The 23,366-nt window shown below is 40.9% G+C and overlaps 1 protein-coding gene across 1 annotated transcript in view; it reads left to right on the plus strand.

Annotated features, from left to right (window-relative positions):
* PTP-ER (Protein tyrosine phosphatase-ERK/Enhancer of Ras1) overlaps nucleotides 1-23,092 on the plus strand; it is a 41,515-nt gene extending 18,423 nt beyond the window's left edge. Inside the window, exons 3-4 of the mRNA XM_065226392.1 lie at nucleotides 1,662-2,437; nucleotides 21,829-23,092. Of these exons, the coding sequence (XP_065082464.1) occupies nucleotides 1,662-2,437; nucleotides 21,829-22,788 (1,736 nt within the window). The 3' untranslated portion in view covers nucleotides 22,789-23,092. The remainder of the gene's footprint in view (nucleotides 1-1,661; nucleotides 2,438-21,828) is intronic.
* Nucleotides 23,093-23,366: the final 274 nt, after the last annotated feature.

Raw genomic sequence — 23,366 nt, forward strand, 5'->3', positions numbered from 1 at the left:
ACGTATGCATCAACGATTTCTTCTAGTAAACCTCATGTAACATTATTATATACCCCCATTCCGTACTTCGATCAAAACGAATGTCCCATACAAAACAAAAATTGTATGGGAAATCAGTTACGACAAAATAGGGAATAAAGGTGATACCATATCATTCAGACTAAGGCCTGGGTGTCTTTTGTTGTCGTTTCCATTCCAATCGATCCATGCGTCGCTAGCCACACTGTCTGCGAAGGCTTAATTGTCGTTATTGAGAACCATTGGTACCGGATTGTCGTCCGACATTCTTACAACGTGCCCATCCCACCTTTCGTCCAAAAACACCAAGTGGTTCTCCACGAGCATAGTCCATGTCTCGTGGCGGTAGAGGGCTGTCCTTGAATGTCTCTGCTAGTGTGAACACCAGTGAGCCCAAATACACGAACTCGTCGGCCACGATGCTAACACTAACTTCTCTCGAACCTCCGCCTCTCATGTATTTGGTCCTCGATATATTAATGACGAGTCCAATCCGATATTTTGCATCATACCTCTCGTGTCTATCTCCGCTCTTTGGATCACACCTTCCAAAACAATATTAACCCTTTGTAAGGCCGAGCGAACTAAGCATGCAATCAACTCGTACTACAATAAAAGATTTAGTTCACGTGGTGTAATGATCAAAAACATTTTTATTTTTAATAAAATAATTCTAAAAATTTGTAGGAATTTCTGATTTTCTTCAAAAAATTTCAAAGAATTGTATCTTTTTCAAAGCTTTTGTACGCTTCTGGAAATTTTCAATGCTGATTAAACAAATATTCAAGGTTTATCTGCACAATTTTGGGCTTGATCGATTGATAAATGTTAGTAAATCTTTTCTTATATGAGAAACTTTTTTTAAGAACAAGGAAGCAAATGGGTTGAAATTTTGCTCATTTATGAAAAAAAAAACATCCTCAATCTTTCCTTTGGCTTCAATTTTATTAAAATACAATATTAAATCAGTTTAGTACAAACAACAGTTTAATTTTGTTTCTATCAAAAATGGCTGTTTCTTGACATTAATATTGCTTTCATATTCTCATTCTCATTCTACATTTGTTGTGGCTCTAAAAAATAAGTAGTATTGCCAAATGTTAGAAGTTTCCACCAGTTAAAACAGAAGTTGAAAAGATATTACGAGTGAACAGAAAAAATATTGATAATTGGTGGCAATATAGTTGCAACTGTCTTATAAAGGGTTCAACAGCAGACATAAAAGCCCATCGCCTTGCCGTATCTTTTTCGAGATTCGAAGGGACTCGAGAGTATCTCCGAAACTCAAGCAACGCACACACACGGTTTATTTGGAAATCTGGAAATTCCGTTCGTTTGGACATATTACCCATTATTTCAATCTCAAAATTTTTACAAACTTGTTAAAAATGCTTTTAATACCTATTATATACTATTAAGGTCATTTGATCGGAGTAAAAAGTGTAATTTTTTCAATCATAATTTATCCATATTATCAAACATATTCCAAAGCATGAGTTGATCATACATTTAGGAACATTTTCAATTCCGTTTTAGGCTGTGTTTTTTAGGGGTACCATATTGCCTCCATTTACACTACTAACATTGTGAACACTATTTTACTGAACGCAATTTAGCATATATCTTTTCTTTAAACATTCTAGGCTCGATAGATGACATGAAGCAACAACAAGCGTCCCTGAATACCGATTGTTCTTGCACAGGAAATAGAGATACCAAAGGATCCGATAAGCTCAGTATCTCCACGAATGATATGTTCAAGTTCAAATCGACTGTCACTTCGACAGCATCGACAAACAATTTAACACAGTTCACCAGTTGCGATTGTTGTTGCTGTAATTGTGCAGATGCGCTTGCCGGGGGTGTAAATACAATGAGTATTAGTAACACTAATGTCCGTAAGATAACAACAAAACCATTGAGTCCACAAACTACGAGTGAGGACTTTAAAATATACTTAGCAAATATCCAGTTTCTACAGAACGCAACTAATATGCTGTCAGTGACATACATGAAAAAATTACATCATATATTTAAGAAAAGCTATAGTAATTACGACAAATCGCAGGACGATAACGCGCTATCTGGCGCGAATAATGATGTAAAACTTACAACGTTATCTATAGTTACGAACGCACCACCCGACGAAATGGTAGCGGCTGGAGAACAGCCTTCCATTGCGGAACCGATTAGCGACGACAGTTTGCTATTGACAGACGAGGAGCAAAAGAAAATGATTCTTAAAATTCACCAGGAATTTTGGGATTTGCCGACAAACTATCAGGAAAAACCACTAGTGTTCGGATCCCAATCGAAAAATCGATACAAGACGATACTACCAAACGAACATTCGAGGGTTATCTTAAAAGCTGAACCTGGAGTTAATACGGAGCCGTACATTAATGCCAATTTTATAAAGGTGCGTATGATTGATGTTTTATTCGCGGATAGGAAGCAAACCAAATTCTATTTAACTCAACTGCAAAATTATAAGGGATTGTGTGGGAGCGCTACAGTAAATATATTATTAGAACACTGTAGTTCAACTAATTTTTCATGTGTAATAATTACAACTAACTCACCCCTTGACTGTAATCAAATGCATGTTGGTTGCCCTTTTTGACGTTAGGTGGTGTGTGGAGCAGGAAATTTCTGATCTCTGCGTTTTGCATGGAAAAAGAAGAGTCCACTATCTTATTCATATAGTATAATCACAGATAAACAGACATAACTCTCGTAAGTTGTTCATCGAACACGCTTTTAGCGGTCAATTTAAATGTTTTTTTTTTAAATACAAACAAACATAACACTGGCAATTTTTTCATCAAAAACGCATGTAACGGTCAATTTAAATGTTTTTAGTTGGTAGTACCGCCACCTGTGGCGCGCATAGTTTACTCCTTTGCGTTTGACGTTTACATACTATCGCCTTAATTATGTTGAGTGTACTGAACAAATGGCGGTACTGTTTTAGCGAAGATGTTTTACAGTGCTAAACATTCAATGTTATGTCTGTTTGTCTGTGCTTGTAACATACTACAACAAGAAGTATACAGTGCTTGCCCTACACTCAAAATAATCCACACGTCAATGCTACGTGAAAACATACGTGGCTTTTTTCCATCGCACTTTTCACGTAGCATTCACGTGAATCATAGGTAGCACAGAATGAACTAATGAACTCTCATCCCACTGGAGTTTCACGTAATAGCTACGTGACTTCTCCCGTATCTTTTACGAAGTGTTTAAGTAGAACCTAGATGATAATCCAGTAAATTTTATCAAAAAATTCTGTGGAAGGCACGTTGTTTTGCATTGATTTTTACCTTTTGCTTTTTTTATAATCTGATTGATTTACAATCAATTATTTCAATGATTGCATTATTTTCCAATTCGTATGTTCCCAACTAAAACACATAATTGGAAAATAATGCAACATATATTAATGCAATAAAACAATATGAATAATATATCAAATTTTATTACAAACTATACATACTTAGCTACTACATACTAAATACTTATACAGGATTCACATTGAAACTATTTTTAACTCGGAAATACATTTTAGACTGATCACCGATTGTATGTACTGATACTGGAGAACTATCAAATAACTCAATTTTTAGCACATCTACTAAAGATAAACATCTTATAACTTCATACGCCAGCAAATGTTCGCAATAATTTCCAACTTGCCAGTGTTGGCTTATTAAATGTAACTCGTTATTATGCATGATGATCTCGATGATTTCAAATAAGTACATTATATGATTTTCGAACAGAGTCATAAAATATCCAGCCCTATACTGAGTTCCTTTGTACTCGACACTACTTGCAATCTGCATATTTAAATCTGAATCTATATTCAATGGTTGTAGTAGCTTATTAAAATAATTACGTAGGCCCAAATTAAACATTTTGAAATCTCCTGTGACAGGAACTTTAAAAAAACTTCGATTGAACAAATCGTACGCGAATTGTAATGAAGCGTTTATACAAAGAGTATAACACACATTTTTCCTCGAAGACATGATATGAGCATTCTGCTTAAAAGCTCTGTGCTTAGCTTCATATCTGAAACACATCATATCTTCCACTGGTCCTGATGCAGTGATAACCGAAGGATAATGCACGAGAAAGTGGTGTTTAGGCTTAAGTTCTCTCTTAAACAGGTCAACGTACATATTATGATGCATGTTAATTAATCGTCGCAATTGATCAATCATATTTAATGAAAATGTACTTCTTAGGCAGAACTCAGTTAATTTTACTAGCGTTATGCAGTACTTCCACACCATGTCATCGTTTGGTACAAATTTGCCAATAATTAAAGTAATGTAATGTGTCAGTACACGCGTTTCACTAGAAGTTAGCCGTATATGAACAGTTTTGCGCTTTTCCTTACTGTTATAACCTTCAACTATATCTGGCAATCGAGAAAGTTCGCTATCTATACAAATTTTTCCAAAACTTTTTCTGTGCATATTGAAGTCATTAGCATAAGCATATTCATACCTACTACCTTGATATCTGATTTCTTAACCATTCCAGCCACAAATATGTTGCATAAACTGGATTGGAATTCCTTGGGTATTGTAGGGAATTTATAATATATACCACAAACACTGTGCCTATTACTGTGTGAACTTTGTGAATCGTTGATTTCATATTCATCGGCATATAACCATACAGGCAGCACGTATTCATTTTCATATTTTTGTTCAATAGCTTTCCATGTACTTCCATTTATGTAATTTGAGATTTCAGTCGATTTTTGTAGCTTTTTTGTATTCTGTAACGTGGTTTTTAATATATCATTGCATTCAAAAAAAGCTTTGATTTGGAATTCAATAGGCATAACAATCAAATAATTACTTGCATGTAAAGGGTGATACGGTCAAAATTTGGTCAAGGGAAAACGCGTGTAAATCGGTGAAATCGTTTATTTAAAAAATCAAATTAAATTTCTTTTTCAAGTTCAATTAGTATAAAATTCAGGAAAAATATTCAGTTAGGCTTCCGCTTTTCCAAATCCGAATTGCCGGGCCTTACGCTTGACCCCTGCCATCAGATTTTGTACAGCCACCTTGTCCACCTTCTTCGCCGCAGAAAGCCAGTTTGCCTTGAACTGCTGCTCGCCCTTAGCAGTTTTTTTGGTCTTCTTTAGGTTCCGCTTGACAATAGCCCAGTATTTCTCAATTGGGCGGAGCTCTGGCGTGTTGGGAAGGTTCTTGTCCTTGGGAACCACCTGCACGTTGTTGGCGGCGTACCACTCCATGGCCTTTTTACCGTAATGGCAAGATGCCAAATCCGGCCAAAACAGTACGGAACAACCGTGTTTCTTCAGGAAAGGCAGCAGACGTTTATTCAAACACTCTTTCACGTAAATTTCTTGGTTGACAGTCCCGGAAGCTATGAAAATGCTGCTTTTCAAGCCACAGGTACAGATGGCTTGCCAAACCAGATATTTCTTTGCGAACTTTGACAGTTTCATGTGCTTGAAAACATCTGCTACCTTTCCCTTTCCTTTTGCCGTATAAAACTCCTGTCCCGGAAGCTGCTTGTAGTCGGCTTTGACGTAGGTTTCGTCGTCCATTACCACGCAGTCAAACTTCGTCAGCATCGTCGTGTACAGCCTCCGGGATCGCGCTTTGGCCGTCGTATTTTGTTTATCATCGCGATTTGGAGTCGCTACCTTCTTGTAAGTCGATAGTCCGGCTCGTTTTTTGGCTCGATGCACGGTTGTAGACGATACACCCAGCTTATTTGCGGCATCTCGGAGAGAGAGGTTAGGGTTTCGCTTGAAACTACCGGCAACTCTCTTTGTCGTCTCAGCGGCTTCCGGTTTTCGATTTCCCCCCGATCCAGACTTCCTGGCTGTCGACAAACGTCGACAAATGTCAAGTTGATATTGACCAAATTTTGACCGTATCACCCTTTATACAGTCCCAAGCAGCTCATCAAGGATGAGCAACGGGTAGTTGAACTCTGCCCTCACGCGCTCGCAGGAAGGTTGCTCCGTTTGCTTATGGAGCATTCAAAGATCAAACTCGGGAATTCGCTAGCCGCTGCCTTCAGGCGGTTGAGAGCGATGAAACGCCGCTTCGAAAGCGACAGCAGTTTCAAGCAACGACACATCGTTCATGCATGAATACCAGCAATTTGGCCACATGGAAGTGGTGCCGTAAGCGGAGATCGACGTGGACTGTACGAAACCGTATTACTTGCCGCACCATGCCGTCGTAAAGAAGAACAGTGCAACCACAAATCGTCGAGTGATTTTCGATAGATCTTCTTCCACCACAACTGGAAGTTCATTCAACGATATACTACTAGATACCCCGAACCTCAACGCTGATCTTTTCGGAGTACTTTTGCGATTCCGATTCGAAAAGATGTACCACCTGACAAGGATGGAAAATTTCATTTACTTGCATTCTTCTTGCCGACTGCATGCTTTGCTTAGCCTTGACGTTTTTATTTCGATCATTCACAGTCGCATAAAAACTCTCCCAATGAACTCTGTAGATTGTTTATACCGATGAATTCATGAATCAGCAAATGAAGTGACTGAATTACTCTAACAAATTGACATACACTAAATCCACATTCATTAGGAATAATCTGTTAAATAAAGTTTAAAAAAAATCATTAGGAATCATTTGAGTCATAGGATTGCTTTTTAAAAAATCATTCGTGAATCAAATTTCTGAATCCATATGAATGCAAGATTGCATTCATGAATTTGTGTGTAGAATGGACTAGCAGTCAACTCGCAAATGCTATTCTTCTATCCTTGTAGCTGTTTACGCTTATTTAGCAAGTTTTTTTTTCGGTCCGTAACAAATTTTTCTAGATGCACTTCTTATCCGTCTTCTAGATTTTTACGCATCTGTATGGAGCGCATTGCGAACTGTTTTAGATGCACTTCCACAGTTATTAATTGAGAGCTTTCTATGCAAACCACAAGCACAATGCTACTCTAGAGAAGTCGAAAAAAAATTTCAACTCGAAAGATTCCTTCGACCGAACCCTTACTGACGAGGTTATCTGAGACCCCTGCGAGACGTAAAATACGGAAATCGTTAATTTCGCGATATCAAGACATGAGGGATGCTTGAGAAAGTGTTTTGATAACAAAACAGGGTATGATGATGATGATGATGGTCCCACCTCTTACCCCTACAAAGGTTTGAGGTGGACGAGTTATCTTTAAGATAATTAAATATAAACATTTTAACCAGGTTTGCAATCAAAATCGAGCTGGTTACAATTACAGATATAAATGTCCTGTTAAATATGCTATTGGCTTCAACCAAAAACATTCAAAGGTGTAACTAGTTATCAAGAGTCCAAGTATAATCAACGACAATACTTCTATTTACACGTGACCTGGGATTTACACGTGCTAGTTATGGTACTAAAGCTTGAAATTTTGTTATCTAAACAATGAATATCGGCTCCGCAAAGCTACAGCAAATGAGCCTGGAAAAATAAACGAATTATTTAAAAAAATGGTACAAAGCTTCAGTGTTTGGTCGTAGGGTTGAATCAAATTTGAAATAAACATTCATGAATTCAATTGCGTACACACTACGAAAAAGTTGTTTAAATTTCGGTTCCCTGAGACCGACACATGTAAGAGGCTCTTTTGACGTAAGAATCAGCTAAAAGAAACGAAAAAAATCAATTCAATCAAACGTTCTCTTCGTCGAGTAGCTTATGTTTCGTATAAAATTGTTATTTCTAAGTGTGTAAGTAATTTGATTTTTGATTTTGATTTTGCGAGACAGAAGGGGGTCTTATGAAGGCCAGATCTCAAGTCTCAAGGCCAAATTCCAGAACTTGAGTGGAACATGGTTCTCACGTCAGACTATAATGTCTAAAATGAACCACATGCCCCAACCAACCCCTAGAACGGCTCCCATACACTCTCCATGCTGAATCGTGAGTCCCCCTTTTCCCATATCATTACATGCAAAATAATAACCCGATGTAGGTCAATTGAATATGCCTAATTGAATTAGTTGCAATGATATTGTTAACAGTAATGACAGTATAATATAGTAATTTAATAAAATGAATATTTACCTTTTAATAATGATCGAGGTTGGTAAAAACTTAAAAGGCACCAAGGTGGTACAAATAAAAGCAAAAACTCCACTGAATGCTAATAAATGAAACCGATGAATGACTGACTATTTTACGAGAAATCGAGGAAGTAATATTGAATAGTAGTAGTAAAGAGTGATTTGCGGTAGAACAGTCGTTTTGTTTGCGCTCTCGTCGTCTTCAAATTCGCTCATAAGGAAATCATCTTCGCTGTCTTCATCCGAGAAGGAATATAGTGGATATCGTTGTTTTCTTCAAAACTGCATCGTATTGATCTAAATAAAAGAAAAGAGAAAACAAAATCGCCACTCGATCAAGCCAAATTCAAAGGTAGTATCTGTGTGATGTAGCATTCCAAAAGTTTTGAGCCAAATAATGGAAATTAATTTTTTACATTTTTGTAACTATTAGACTCAATTATTTAAAAGAAACAATTCATTTTTTATACTATAATTCTAAACTACATAATTATTTAATTTTGGCTAGTAGTTAAATCAAAACAAACTTTGGTCCGCTACATCACAACTGGCATCACTAGTGTGCATCTTTCAAAATGTAAAGATACAGACAAGCCCTGGGACCTGGTTGCAGTTAAGCAATCCTCAATGTTATGCCAATGCCCAGGGATTATTTCTAAGTGTGTAAGTAATGGTAACATATTTGTTCCAAACTTGTATCGATATAAATTTAGAAAATAATAAAAAAAAATTGCAATTAAGAGGGCTAATTCGAGGACCTGTAGGGGCAAAAACTGGCTCACTTCCCCTATTACATTTGTTATTCATTCGTATTCTCCTAAATTGATTTCTTCAGGAATAATGTTACGTAATGTACATACAAGCTTTTATACGTCAATCTGAAATATGCAAATATGTTCTATTTTAGGAGAGGTACCGATGAAAAATAATCTTATCCATGTATTCCTCACCATTCCTGCACAACCTCGATACCGCAGCTATAGGTACACCTACCCTAAATGGAGCGAAAATGCTTTTGCAAACAATCGCTTATTTCTCGCGAATAAGAGCTTACTATCACTAACAAATATTTCCCTCCCTTTATGAGGGTAGACCATGATTTAGACTTGTAGAATGATTTCAAACCTTGATAAAACTTCTAAGTTCTAGGGAAGCAACCTTTAAAAAAAAATTCCAGCCAGTTCGAAAGATTTATGTATATTGAACAAAATCACAATTAAAGCAGCTTAAGTCATCAGTTTAAGTCATAAGAAGGTCTAGATTGAGTTTTAACAGGAGAGAATTCTCGACGGATCCTGCTGTTAGGTTCATCCTGCGATCAGATAAAATAAGCTTCAGTGCACTAAATCCACGTTCAACTAAAACCAACTGAACTTCATTGCAACTCTGTAAAGCTCGGGATTGATGAATGTTTGAGCTTCCCAGTATTTAACCAGATCAAAATGAGCTGCTGGTTCATTGCTCCTAAATGATTTTGGACGTGAAGTTTCAATTATAGGTACCGTCTCCCTCATTTCGAGCTGTTTAATTTTCTGTGCAATGTAACATTTGCTGGTCGTCGATAAGTTGCCTTGTGTATCTTCATTAAAAAATCCTGCCAAGATTATCTCCAGATCATCTTCGTTTATGCCGGTGTTTGAAACATCGCTGTAATCGTCGGTTTTTCCATTTACACAGCCATGGAGTTTGATGAGAAATCCCTGTAACATTATATTACGCCATAAGAATTGTTATGGTCTGATAGCAACAATAGAAACCCCACAATGCTCAACATGAAGTCAACATATTGAGTATATTAAATGGTACAAAAAATATATGTACAGGAACCCCCTATTTACACGGTATGTTGTGCCGTCCACCGACCGCAATTTATCGGTTTGAGCTGATTTTTAGTATGTGATTAGGGTTAAACATAATATAGTTGAAGATGCTAATTTCAAATAACAGACTAAAGTGGTACTCCGTTTAGAGTACGGCAATGTGAAAATTGCATATAGAGAGTAGAAAGCGAGCTAGGACAACTTTTAGGAAGGAATAATATAGTCACCTATTGAAAATCACTGCTGAGAAATTTGATGGTCGGCACCATCGACGCGTAAATCGGGGGATTCCTTTAATTTACTATCGAAATAAAGGGATTTTGAGAATATTGAGTAATATTTTTCCAATTTGTACTGCGGTAGGTGGTTTTCTATGGATTTACTACAGAAAGTGAATGGATGAGTGATGAGCATATATTAGGTTGATACTCATCACGTAGGAAAAATCAGTTTAACTGTATGGAACACAGTCAAGAAATAACTATGGAAGAACTGAACCACCCACCGTGTCTTACAAGAATTCTCGTTTTGATTGCCTTTTAAACAGAGTGGTCAGGTTGTTTGCGGATGAAGTTTTAGCCAGTATTCCTTTTTACGAATTCTTTGCTTCCTGATTTTTGATATTAAGAATACTGACCACAAATGGTATATTTATTACCAAAAATCGGCTACCAAGGAATGAACAAAGAATTATGCCTAAAACTTCATCTGGAAACAAGATATATGTTCGGACTGGGAGGGAACTTTCCCTTTCGGTAGTGGACTGTATCGGCAGGGTGGTGGAGGAAGCAAGCGTCGATCGGAAATCAACTCGTAAGGGCTCTGAAAAGAGCTGGTGGGTTCGACGCTGCTCCAAACCAGGGATGTGTGCAAAATAAACTTGATCGGGACGGCTACGCTAACAACTGTTTATTCTCTCCTCTTTCTCTCTACAAATTCTGCTTCTACTGCTGCTGATGTTTGCTGGTGCTTGGTCGGAAAAGGTGATGCATGCCGCTTTTAAAGCGGCGAGCGTTGATGTGGTCGTCGCTGATTGGTGGATGTTGTAGCCTATTGATTGTCTCGTTCTTCGCTGCTTGTTGGTCGTGTTCGTATCAGTTGACTTTCGGCGGAGACGGAACATACTCCCCCGGTTGAGGTAACTCAACGATTAACAACGATTGTCTAGAATTGCTGATTGGGCGTCGGTATCTAGAACCGGTTGCAACGGTTGTGATGCGACCCAACTTCCAGTGGGGCTGATTTTTTGATGGTAGTGGAACAACCAGGGTTTCACGGATGATCGGCATGGTTCGTAGGTTCTTCTTCCTGTGTAGTAGGGTAATTTCTGGGTGGGTACTTTGGAAAATAGTACAATTATCCGAATGCTGCTGCTGCTTCCTCGTTGTTCAATGAAACGCTTGAAGAATGCCAGGAAGGCATCGGTGCTCAGATCGTATAACGCTTCCAGGCCATCAGTGTAGATCGGATGCAGGTTTGCCAATTTCTTGCAAGGGTCGTGGGTAACTACTCGCTGAATGTCTTCCGCCAAATGGACAAACTGGACCACTTGGGTGATAGTTTCGGTTGCCTGGCGTGGTTGCGGGATGATTAAGGGCTGCTTTTTCTTCAAGTCGACTGGGTCATCTGGGTTGACGATAACTGCTTTCAGTGCAGGTAGCATCTGGTCTGGAACATTTTCGGGTAGTTCGATGTTGTACCTTTCTCTCTGAAGGAACTCAGGACCACTCCACCAAGACACGATATCGGTTTGTTTCTGGATCACAGCGTTCCGGTTTCTTCCGAATGACTGTAGTTGGTTGAGCGGTTTGTTGATCCAGGCCAGCACTATCGTACTTTCGCACCATAGCACAATTTCTCGGAACTCCATATCCAGGACTGGTAATACCTTCTGTACTAACCGGGTTAGCAGGTGAGCGGCGCAAAGTAGTGTTCTCAGTCTGAGCTTGCTGGCTCGATGTCGAATAGAAAGATCCTGTGGCGGTGGCTCCTCAGGCTTTGGTATTGGAACGATATCATTGGAATCAGGATAGGGCATCTTCGGTACAGGATTAGCTGAGCTTGGCTTGTCTGGTGGATCTCTTATTTGTTGTTTCTCAGACGTCGGTAACGGAACGAGTGCACTTGGCTCCAGAACTGGCCTTGAGTGAATTCCAGCTGACATCGGGACCGGCTTGAACATCGGACAGTTTTCGGTTGGCATCAGAAACCGCTTGAACACCGGATACTTTTCCATTGGCTTCGGGTACCGCATTAATACCGAACGGTTTCCAGTTGACATCGGTAACGGCTTGTTTACCTGATGAATTCTAAGGGTCATCGGGAATTGCTTGGACACCGGCCGAGTTCCAGTGGACATCATGAAGGTCGTGACCACCAGACGGGTTCCAGTAGACATTTGGAACGGCTTGAACACCGGACGGGTTCCGGTGGACATCAGGAAAGGCTTGATTACCGCTTTGATTCCGGCGGACATCAGGAACGGCTTGGTGACCGGACGAGTTCCAGTGGATATCATTAATGGCTTGACCACCGGACAGGTTGCAGTGGACATCAAGAATGGTTTGACCACCGGATTGGTTCCGGCGGACATCAGGAAAGGCTTGATCGCAGGTTGGATTCCGGCAGAGATCAGGAACGGCTTGACCACTGAATTGGTTTCGGTGGACATCGAGAACGGTTTGACCACCGGATTGGTTCCGGTGGACATCAGGAAAGGCTTGATTGCAGGCTGGATTCCGGTAGAGATCAGGAGCGGCTTGGCCACTGAATTGGTTTCGGTGGACATCGAGAACGGTTTGACCACCGGATTGGTCCCGGCGGACATCAGGAAAGGCTTGATCGCAGGCTGGATTCCGGCAGAGATCAGCAACGGCTTGGCCACTGAATTGGTTTCGGTGGACATCGAGAACGGTTTGACCACCGGATTGGTTCCGGCGGACATCGACAACGGTTTGACCGCCGGATTGGTTGCGGCAGACATCAGGAAGGGCTTGATCACAGGCTGGATTCCGGTGGAGATCAGGAACGGCTTGGCCACCGGCTGGATTGCGGTGGACATCTGGAATGGCTTGACCACCGAATTGGTTTCGGCGGACATCGAGAATGGCTTGACCACCGAATTGGTTTCGGCGGACATCGATAATGGCTTGACCACCGGACGGATTCCGGTAGACATCACGAAGAGCTTAACCACCGGCTGGATTGCGGCGGACATCTGGAATGGCTTGACCACCGAATTGGTTTCGGCAGACATCGAGAATGGCTTGACCACCGAATTGGTTTCGGCAGACATCGAGAATGACTTGACCACCGGACGGATTCCAGCAGACATCGGGGACGGTTGGACCACCGGATAGGTTCTGGCGGCCCTCAGGAATGGCTTGATTACTGGAAGGATTCCGGTAGACATCGGGTAAGACATCAACCCTGGATGGTTTCCGACGGGGATACAATTCAAGATCGGTCTGGTTCCAGTCGAAGTTAGGATTGTTTTCGGAACTTCACCAGCTGCGACGGACTTCGGTTCGATGGCTTGAAAGTCGTCTTGGAATAGCTTCGGATTGACTTCGGTTGTTTCGGGATGTTTAAACCGTTTCGGTTTTACATCCATGACTTGAGGTGAATCCTTATTGACATGGCACTCGGTTGGTTCACTTGCCATGTTATTAGGCTTGACTTCTACGAACTTGGCTGAATTCTCGACGTAACGGTCCTCTGTCAATCCACGAGGAAGATAATTTGGCTTGCACGCAGAGTTGAGCTTAACATAGTCAGCTTCGGTTGGAACCTCATCTTCAATCGTACTTGTCAGCTTGGTTTCAGTATCGGCAGGATTACCGTACTCGGCCACACTGGCAGGTGGAGGTGAATCATCGACTAGCCGGACCTCGGTCGGTCCACAATGGGAGTTCAACGGCATAATCATGGGTTTCGCCTTCAAGAGTTCGGTTGGATTATCCACTTCAGTTGACTTCTTGATCGACTTCGTTTCGGTGGATTGATTCACAATCGTCTTCACATCGATGGTTTGGATCGGGTACGACATACGCTGCGGTGGCAACTTAATCGTCAATAACGTACATGGCAGTTTCATCGCGTGTGGAATCGGAACGGGCTGTTCCGTCATTCGAGTCATTGGTTGATTTTGGACGATCCGAGCGTATGGTTTGCTTGTGGCCGGTGATGGTGTTCGGTTTTTTTTTTTTTTTTTACTAGTTCGTTTATTTACTAGGCTCAGTCGTGTGTGACACTTTGCGGAGCCAAAATCAGTAATGTTTGATTTTACATTTTATATAGCAGTAGTTCTAGGTTAGTATTGGGTACCAATTACTCGTGGCGGGCTCGAGGTTAATGGGTAACAATTTCGATGGGAAGGAGCTAGGTAGGAAACTGGTTTCTGAAGCCTCCTTCAGATACTACTCTCGGACGGTTGACCAAATCCTGGCTGGGCAGGGCAAGTAGCACAGGAACAGGAGGATAATAAGACTGGGACACAATGGCGGGAAATTGTTTGGAAAGGATGGGATGGTCACATCAAACTCTAACATCAGACAAACAAAGGAATTCGTAGATCGCTTGCATGTAGGGAAGATCACGTGTTCCCAATACATCTCTTACTTCACGGAAGGGTTGTCTACCTCGGGCCACTAGGGTATCCAATAGTCGTGCTCTGGAGGCGTCATTACCCGGGCAATACCAAACTGCGTGATCGATGTCATCATAACCGGTTCTGCACCTACATATATTGCTGTCAACGAGGTTTATTCTATAGAGATGTGCGTCTAGCGAGTAGTGGTTGGACATAAGTCTTGACATCACTCGAATGAATCCCCGACTTACATCCAAACCTTTGAACCACGCTCTCGAAGAAACATTTGGAATAATGGAATGTAACCACCGCCCAAGAGAATTACTTGTCCAATCGTTTTGCCAACTTAAAAGAGAACTCTGACGTACTAATGGGAAAAATTCATCATGTGAAAGTCTTATATCATAAATCTCGCCTTGTTGTGCGCCCACCTTTGCGAGAGAGTCTGCCTTCTCATTGCCTGGGATTGAGCAATGTGAGGGGACCCATACAAAGGTAATCATATATGATCTTTCGACCAGCAAACTCATCTGCTCCCTTACCTTTGAAAGGAAATAAGATGAGTGCCTACCTTGTTTCATCGACCGAATAGCCTCAATCGAACTGAGACTATCCGAGAAGATGAAGTAATGGTCTATGGGCATATCGGAAATCATCCCCACTGCGAAGTTGATTGCTGCTAGCTCAGCAACATAAACGGAACAAGGTTTCTGAAGTTTCCGAAAGGCGGTTGAGTATTCATTGAAGACGCCGAAGCCAGTGGATCCATCAATGCGTGATCCATCAGTGAAAAATCTTCTATTGCAATTGACTTGTTGGTACTTTTCAGCGAAAATGCGGGGAATTAAGATAGGTCGAAGTTGATCTGGAACTCCTTGAATAGCCTGTTTCATGGAGAGATCATAGTCAATGGGGGAACTGTAGTTAGTAAAGCATACACGAGAGGGGTTATAGCAAGGAAGGCTAATATCCGATGACATATAATTAAGATAGATTCGCACGAATCTAGACTGGATGCTCAATTCGAGCATTTCTTCGAAGTTTTCAATCACAAGGTTGTTACTGACACTACATTTGATCAATAATCTTAATGAGAGCTCCCAGAAACGGTTCTGCAGGGGTTTTACGCCCGCTAGGACCTCTAGGCTCATATTGTGTGTTGAATGCATACAGCCAAGGGCAATACGTAAACAACGATATTGAATGCGTTCCAATTTAATTAGGTGGGTTTTTCTTGCCGAGAGGAAGCAAAAAGAGCCATACTCAAGAACTGAAAGAATAGTCGTTTTATATAGTTTAATGAGGTCTTCCGGGTGAGCACCCCACCATGTCCCAGAAATTGATCGTAGAAAGTTGATCCTTTGTTGACACTTTTGTTTCAAATACGTAATATGGGTACCCCAAGTGCATTTTGAATCAAACCAGACTCCAAGGTATTTGAAGGTTAAAGATTGGGTAATGTCTCTGCCCAAAAGATTTAGACGCAGTTGGGCTGGAAACCGCTTCCTTGTAAACACTACCAATTCAGTTTTTTGCGGTGAAAACTCGATCCCTAAATTTCTTGCCCAGAAAGACAGATTATTTAGGGAATTTTGCAATGGTCTTTGCAAGATTTCCGCACGTGGACCTCTCATGGAAACCACGGCATCGTCTGCAAGCTGTCTAAGCGTGCATAGATTATCTAAGCAGTTATCAATATCTTTGACATAGAAATTATAAAGTAAGGGACTTAAACATGAACCTTGGGGTAAGCCCATGTAGCTAATTCTAGAAGTTGTCAGTTGACCTAGTTTGAAGGTCATTTGTTTTTCTGACAGCAAATTATACAAGAAATTATTCAAAATACCGGGTAATCCATTACTGTGCAAATTGTCTGACAGTATGTCTATGGAAACCGAATCAAATGCGCCCTTAATATCCAAAAAGACTGAAGCCAATTGCTCCTTGTGCGCAAAGGCCAGTTGAATATCAGATGAAAGCATCGCTAGACAATCGTTTGTTCCTTTACTCTTTCGGAAACCAAATTGCGTATTTGAAAGTAGATTGTTTGATTCAACCCAATGGTCAAGCCTTAATAGGATCATTTTTTCTAATAATTTCCTCAGGCATGATAACATAGAGATTGGACGGTAAGAATTGTGATCAGACGCTGGTTTCCCAGGCTTTTGAATAGCTATTACTTTAACCTGTCTCCATGCTGGTGGAACTATATTGAATTCCATAAATGAATTATACAGGTTAAGTAATCGTCTTTTAGCGATATCAGGGAGGTTTTTTAGAAGGTCGAATTTGATCATATCGCTACCCGGAGCAGAGTTATTCGATGAAAGAAGTGCCATTGAAAATTCCAGCATTGTGAATGGTTCATCCAGAGAACCGGTACTTCGGGCTGTATCCCGTAAAGTTGGTTGTGCTGGAACTGAATCTGGACAAACCTTTTTAGCGAAGTCGAATATCCATTGTGAGGAGTATTCTTCACTCTCATTGGAAGATGAGCGGTTTCGCATATAGCGAGCCTTTTTCCAAAGCGTTGTCATCGAGGTTTCTCTAGAAAGTCCCTCGATAAAAGTACGCCAGTAATTTCGTTTCTTTGCTTTTAGTAAGTTTTTAAGCTTTTTTTCAAGCTTTAGATACTTTTCAAAAAGCTCAGATCTTTCATGTCTACGATAATCTTTAAAGGCATCGGATTTCTCAAGATACAACTTTGTGCATTCGTCATCCCATCCTGGGGTGGCGGGTCTTCTTTTGAGGGATGCATTTGGAACACGTCGTTTCTGAGCTTCTAATGCGCTTTTGTAGATTAGCTCGGTAAAGAAACGATACTCTTCCAGTGGTGGTAGAGGATCGGTAGAATCAATACCAAGAGTTACCGCCGATACAAATGTTTGCCAATCAATGTTCCTCGTGAGGTCAAAAGGAACTTGAATTGACTGATCTGTTTTTAGACGACCACTTTTGATTGAAATAATAATTGGCAAGTGATCACTACCATGGGGATCATTGATAACCTTCCACAGACAATCTAATGATAGTGAGTTAGAGCACAAAGAAATGTCAAGACGGCTCTCTCGAGCAGGAGGGTTTGCTATACGTGTTGCTTCACCAGTGTTCAAGATAGTCAAGTTGAAATCGTCGCACAAATCATAGAAAATACCCGCTCTATTGTCATCGTATGATTCGCCCCAACCAGTACCGTGTGAGTTCATATCGCCAAGTATTAGAACTGGAGATGGAAGGATATTAACTGAACTCCAAAGCTGACGGCGGTTTATGGAAGTCCTTGGAGGGACATATACAGAAGCTATGCAAAGATCTTTGTTCTTCACATTTATTTGGCAAGCGACAATTTCAATGCCTGAAATTATTGGGATTGAGATTTTATAGAAGGGGTAGCACTTTTTGATCCCCAAAAGTACGCCACCATATGAATCATCTCGGTCCAGGCGGATAATGTTAAAATCGTGGAAGTTTAGTTCATCTTCAGAAGAAAGCCAAGTTTCACAGAGTGCAAATATATCACAATCAGAATTGAGAATCAAATACTTGAACGAGTCTAATATAGGTATTAAACTACGACAGTTCCATTGTAATAAAGTGATCATATCTTGATCCTCACTCGACGAATTATCCATCGAAAGATATGAATTCACCAATGAGGGGCCATGATGCAGTCAATTGCTTGAAGTAGTTTCCGACTATAGGAACAAGCAGGTCAATAAGCCCTCGAGGTGGCGATTCGTCGGGAAAGCCGAGGGCATTCAAAATATTATCCACAATGTCCTTAAATTTAATCTTTCCTCGCTTGGACGGGAGAGTTTTCTTTGAATTGCGAGTAGACGTGGTGTTTATTTTTTGTAACCTCTTACGATTACCTTTATTAGGTAGCGGCGGGGTGGAAAAGCTGCAGCAAGGATCAGCTGGAGCAGCAATTACCGATTTGTTCGGTTTTTTCAATGAATCCCCGCTACCTTCAGATTTTTGCATGCTTTTGAGAGTGGTTTTATTTTTTTTCCGGCGCACTCCCGGGGAGCTAGTCGGCTTCCTTTTACCGGGGGCGTGTACCTCCGGAGACTCACTCTCATCTGCTATGTCAGAGTCCAGTTCATCGGAAGACAAAATCTCAAAAGTGTTTTCATTTTGAGCGGCTGATGCCAACGAAGCAGAGGTTCCATTTTGCAACTTAACCATTTCTGCAAACGTCAGCTTGGAGCGTTCTTTTATTGAACGCTTCACATTGTTGGTACGCTTCTTGTACGCGGGGCAGTCCTGCAAAGCATGAAGAGGTTCTTTGCCACAGTAAGCACATTTAGTTGCTTCCTGTTGGCAAGCACCCTCCATGTGGTCTTGGCTACATTTGCCACAACGGGGCTTGTTGTCACAAAAAGCAGCTGTGTGACCCAACTTTTTGCAGTTGGTACAATTATATACCCTTGGTACAAAAAGTCGCACCGGGAAAAAAACATTTTCAATTTCTAAGAACTTTGGGAGAACCGATCCAGCGAAAGACACCTGTAATGAGCCTGAAGGGGAATAAGTCTTTTGACCATCTACCGTGGTCGCTGAATACAATATCCTGCAACCCAGAACGTCCACGGTAGATGTAGCAGCATTTTGAAGGCGCCCCATACCTTCCATGACGTCATCACAAGTCAGGCTCACTGCAGAGACCACGCCGTCTATCTCCACATCTCGAGATGGGATGTAGACGTAATACTCTTCATTGTAACCCTCGTCGTCAGCAATCTCATTTGCGACTTTATATGTGAGTGCAGTTATACGCAGTTTGTTCCGATTGACCTGATGAAATTCGGTCCCCGGGAAACGACGCGTCAACGTTCTTTTAATCCCTAAGAAGTTTAGGGCTTTCTCTTTCTGCCGAAAGTAGACAACCCAAGGCGAAGCAGAAGACGCCTGGTAATGACGCTTTCTTACTTTATTATTGGGAGGCTTGACGCCCCCCTGTCCTTCATCCATATGAAATTGAAAACTTTCGTTAAGAAGTAATTAATTTTTTATTAAAGAACCACCCTATGTGGAACGATTCCACTGGGGGAGAGACAGACGATTCACAAGCAAACAGTCAGAGGAATGGGTATACAAAAAAACAGATACGTGCTATTATTTGCCCTTATTGTTTCTACTGCTTATACTGTTGCTGTTCTTCCACAATAGATGCCGGTCGTACACACCGTCCGTGCGGTGGCTCACTGCTTTTTGCTGGTTATTGTTTCCAGTCCGTGTGATTGCCACTGTTTAACCGTTCTTGCTGCTAACTACGGCTAATTTTGCGGCAAGAATTTCGATATCGTCGAAGCGGGTTAATGTTGAACAGACCGACCGTAGGCTTCGCCAGGATCGGCTGCTTCCTTCCGAAATGCGCGAGTCACCTAAGGCACAATAACTACTTGCAAATAAAAAACTTTTCGCGGTGAAAAAATACATTCAATGCAATGCCATGTGACGAGACAACAGACCCTGATGTTGCTCATTCGCTAGCAGAACGTGGAATGAGTGTTCGGTGTTGGTGGTGCCTGATATCGGTAGTTGGAAAGGCAAGCAGCAATGTTTCCACCAGTATACAGGCCTCGGTGTAGAGATCATCGAAACGCAGGTAGTCCTCATCCTGCTCATCAAATCTCTCTGCAGAGATGGCGGTCATAATTCTGTTGTGCAACCATTGATACTCCTGGTAATACCGCTGGAGGTTCCTGGCGTGCCTGTTACACAGCACCGGATGCATGGTGATATCGGTTTCTTGCACTTCCTTCAGGATTCGCGTTACCTTCGCCTCTACTAAGCCACGAAGTACGATCAACCTTTCCACATCGGTCATCTTTGGAACGCGTAGTAAACTATCACACGCATGTGATTCACTTTTCGGAATATTGTTTTTCGCGAACGCGCTCACTCATATGATTCACTTTTTTGTATACTTCGCACACGATGCTGTCATCGGCAGCAGCGGAAGTAGTTTTGTTTGTTTGGTACTTGGCTAGCGTAGCACGTCCGTTTCTTTCGGTGGGAAATCGGCTTCGTTCCAGTTGGCAGGAACATCTATGCGTAAACTTTCACGGCGAAAGCTTCTTGGCTCGTGATCCGGTTCGGATGGACCAAATTATGTTCGGACTGGGAGGGAACTTTCCCTTTCGGTAGTGGACTGTATCGGCAGGGTGGTGGAGGAAGCAAGCGTCGATCGGAAATCAACTCGTAAGGGCTCTGAAAAGAGCTGGTGGGTTCGACGCTACTCCAAACCAGGGATGTGTGCAAAATAAACTTGATCGGGACGGCTACGCTAACAACTGTTTATTCTCTCCTCTTTCTCTCTACAAATTCTGCTTCTACTGCTGCTGATGTTTGCTGGTGCTTGGTCGGAAAAGAACTCTTGTTTTGCACGGTGATGCATGCCGCTTTTAAAGCGGCGAGCGTTGATGTGGTCGTCGCTGATTGGTGGATGTTGTAGCCTATTGATTGTCTCGTTCTTCGCTGCTTGTTGGTCGTGTTCGTATCAGTTGACTTTCGGCGGAGACGGAACAATATAGTTTCATATTTACTTGGATCTAAGTGGCGGGGGGGGGGACACCCCTCACCATCCCTCTCCAAAGGGGGAGTTTGGTAAAGAGAGATGAAAAAACCGATTTGTACCTTCCTTAAAAGTTGTCCTAGTTCGCTATTCTAATATCTATATACAATCTTCACACTGCCGTACTCTAACGGAACTATCAACTCTATGCTTTCATCTACTCCATCTATCGTATAAAAATTACCACTACAGTCTGTTATTTGAAATTAGCATCTTCAACTATGTAAATCGTTGACTTCACGTAGAAGTAATACTAAAAACATATAGTCAAAGTAAAAAAAAAGTGAAAAGTTATTAACAAATGAGCAGTTGGTGTGTACAACTGTGTATGCTAAGCATGCCTTAGATTGAGTCCATTGGCTGAGCATACATGGAAGGAAAACCAGGCAAAAGGAAATTCTCAGCTTAAAAAATAATATTCGAAACATAACGTAAAACTTATACGCTAAAAAAATGTGTATGGGAAACAAAATTAGAATTAGAATATCTCAGACGTAACATTTGAAAACTACACATAAGCTTTTGTAAACAAAATTTGTAATGCCCTTTCCACGCGAACAAGGCTTTTGTGCAGTTTTCACGAGATCTATCGGTACGTAGCATTTTCAGCAATTCAAAATCTATTTCAAAAGAGTGTTAAAAATGAAATCCCGCCTTCTAGTTGCTTCTCTCTAATGTGGTCTACAACATTTCACATGTGTTTAACTCTTGATTGTCTTTTTTCAGGGTTCGGATTATACCAACAATAGTTACATTGCTACCCAAGGCCCCATGGCGAATACTATATACGAGTTTTGGCTTATGGTACAACAGAACGTTGCGAAGGCAGCATCATGTCGCAATGGAAATTTCCTGCATGTAGAACAGAAACTAATTATGTTGACGGATTTTGTAGAAAATAATAGGCAAAAATGTTCTGTATATTTTCCACAGGAGCTTAATGATTCAATAGTGTTTTGCAGTTTAGCAAATGTGAATGCACAGGCAGTACTTGCGAATAGAGATACCATTATAACCGACATACAACAGTTTACAGAACCGTACCAAGCAAAGCCATTTGAACCCAGCACTGATTTTAACTATTTTCTCATCAAAAATGTTGGTATATGTCGTAAAAATGGATACACTATGCGTAAATTGTTAGTGGTTTATTCGTGTCGGGATGAAAAAGAAAAAAAAGAAAAGCGAAGCTTTTATACAATATATCATTATTGGTTCCCAGACTGGCCAGATCATCGATCTCCGGAAGATATAGATGTGCTGCTAGATATGAGTCTCGATATACTTGATAATGATTGTTCCAAAGATTTTGACGATGGACCAGAAGTAGGAAACCATGAACGAATTCGCTCATTGCCGATCATACATTGCTCTGCAGGTATTGGAAGAACAGGCTGCTTGCTCGCAATCATCAATGGTTTGAGTCAAATGCGTTCATCTTCAAACGCCAATAAGTTAGCAGAACAACCTGTTGAAAAGAACTCGGAAAATGATTTTGAACCGTCAGAAGCACCAAATGAAAGCCAGCAACATTCGACAGTATGGAACAGTGGTCAAACTTGTGTAGATATACTCGGTATCGTATGCAACCTTAGGCTACAACGTGGAGGTATGGTACAAAATTCCGAACAATACGAGTTGATTCATAGGGCTTTATGTTTGTATATGCAGAAGTTGAACCTTTAAGTAAACAAAAAGCATTTATATACAACAACTGCTAGTTAATGGAATAGTTAATGTATGGCTCACATTGTTAATTATACAAAATGACAACCTACCAAAGAATATACGATTCCTAAGTTTAGGAGAGTAAGAACACATTTTCATATTTTAAAAATCCGTCATTAAGAAAGTAAATTTTGCATTGATGCTAAAATCTTGACAGTATAATTTGTAATTTTCTTCATGCTAAATAATGTTTCAGAATATGTGGATTCGATACGATACACATTTGTTGTAATATAACCAGTATTGAGTATATTGACCTAAATAGTTTTGTTCAATTCTAAGAAATCCTAGTCTTGTGTGTGTATGTTCGTGTGAGTGGGTGTATGTGTTATTTTTCATTTTTATTTTTTAGTAAGGTTTACGTTTAGCAAAGTTTCAAAAAGCCTGGCCTGTAGTGAAGTTGGCACGGTGTGGTATCCACTAGTTGCCTAGTGCAGCTCCACTAAAACCCATTTCTTACTTTCTCCACGGTGAAGCGACTACTTCGGAGGGGGGGGGGGGGGGCTGTGCTCATGCACTTCTCATACTATCAGCGC

Source organism: Ochlerotatus camptorhynchus, unplaced genomic scaffold, assembly GCF_037179485.1.
Source record: "Ochlerotatus camptorhynchus isolate MF236.1 unplaced genomic scaffold, CSIRO-AGI_Acam_v1.1 ptg000250l, whole genome shotgun sequence".
Lineage (NCBI taxonomy): Eukaryota > Metazoa > Arthropoda > Insecta > Diptera > Culicidae > Ochlerotatus > Ochlerotatus camptorhynchus.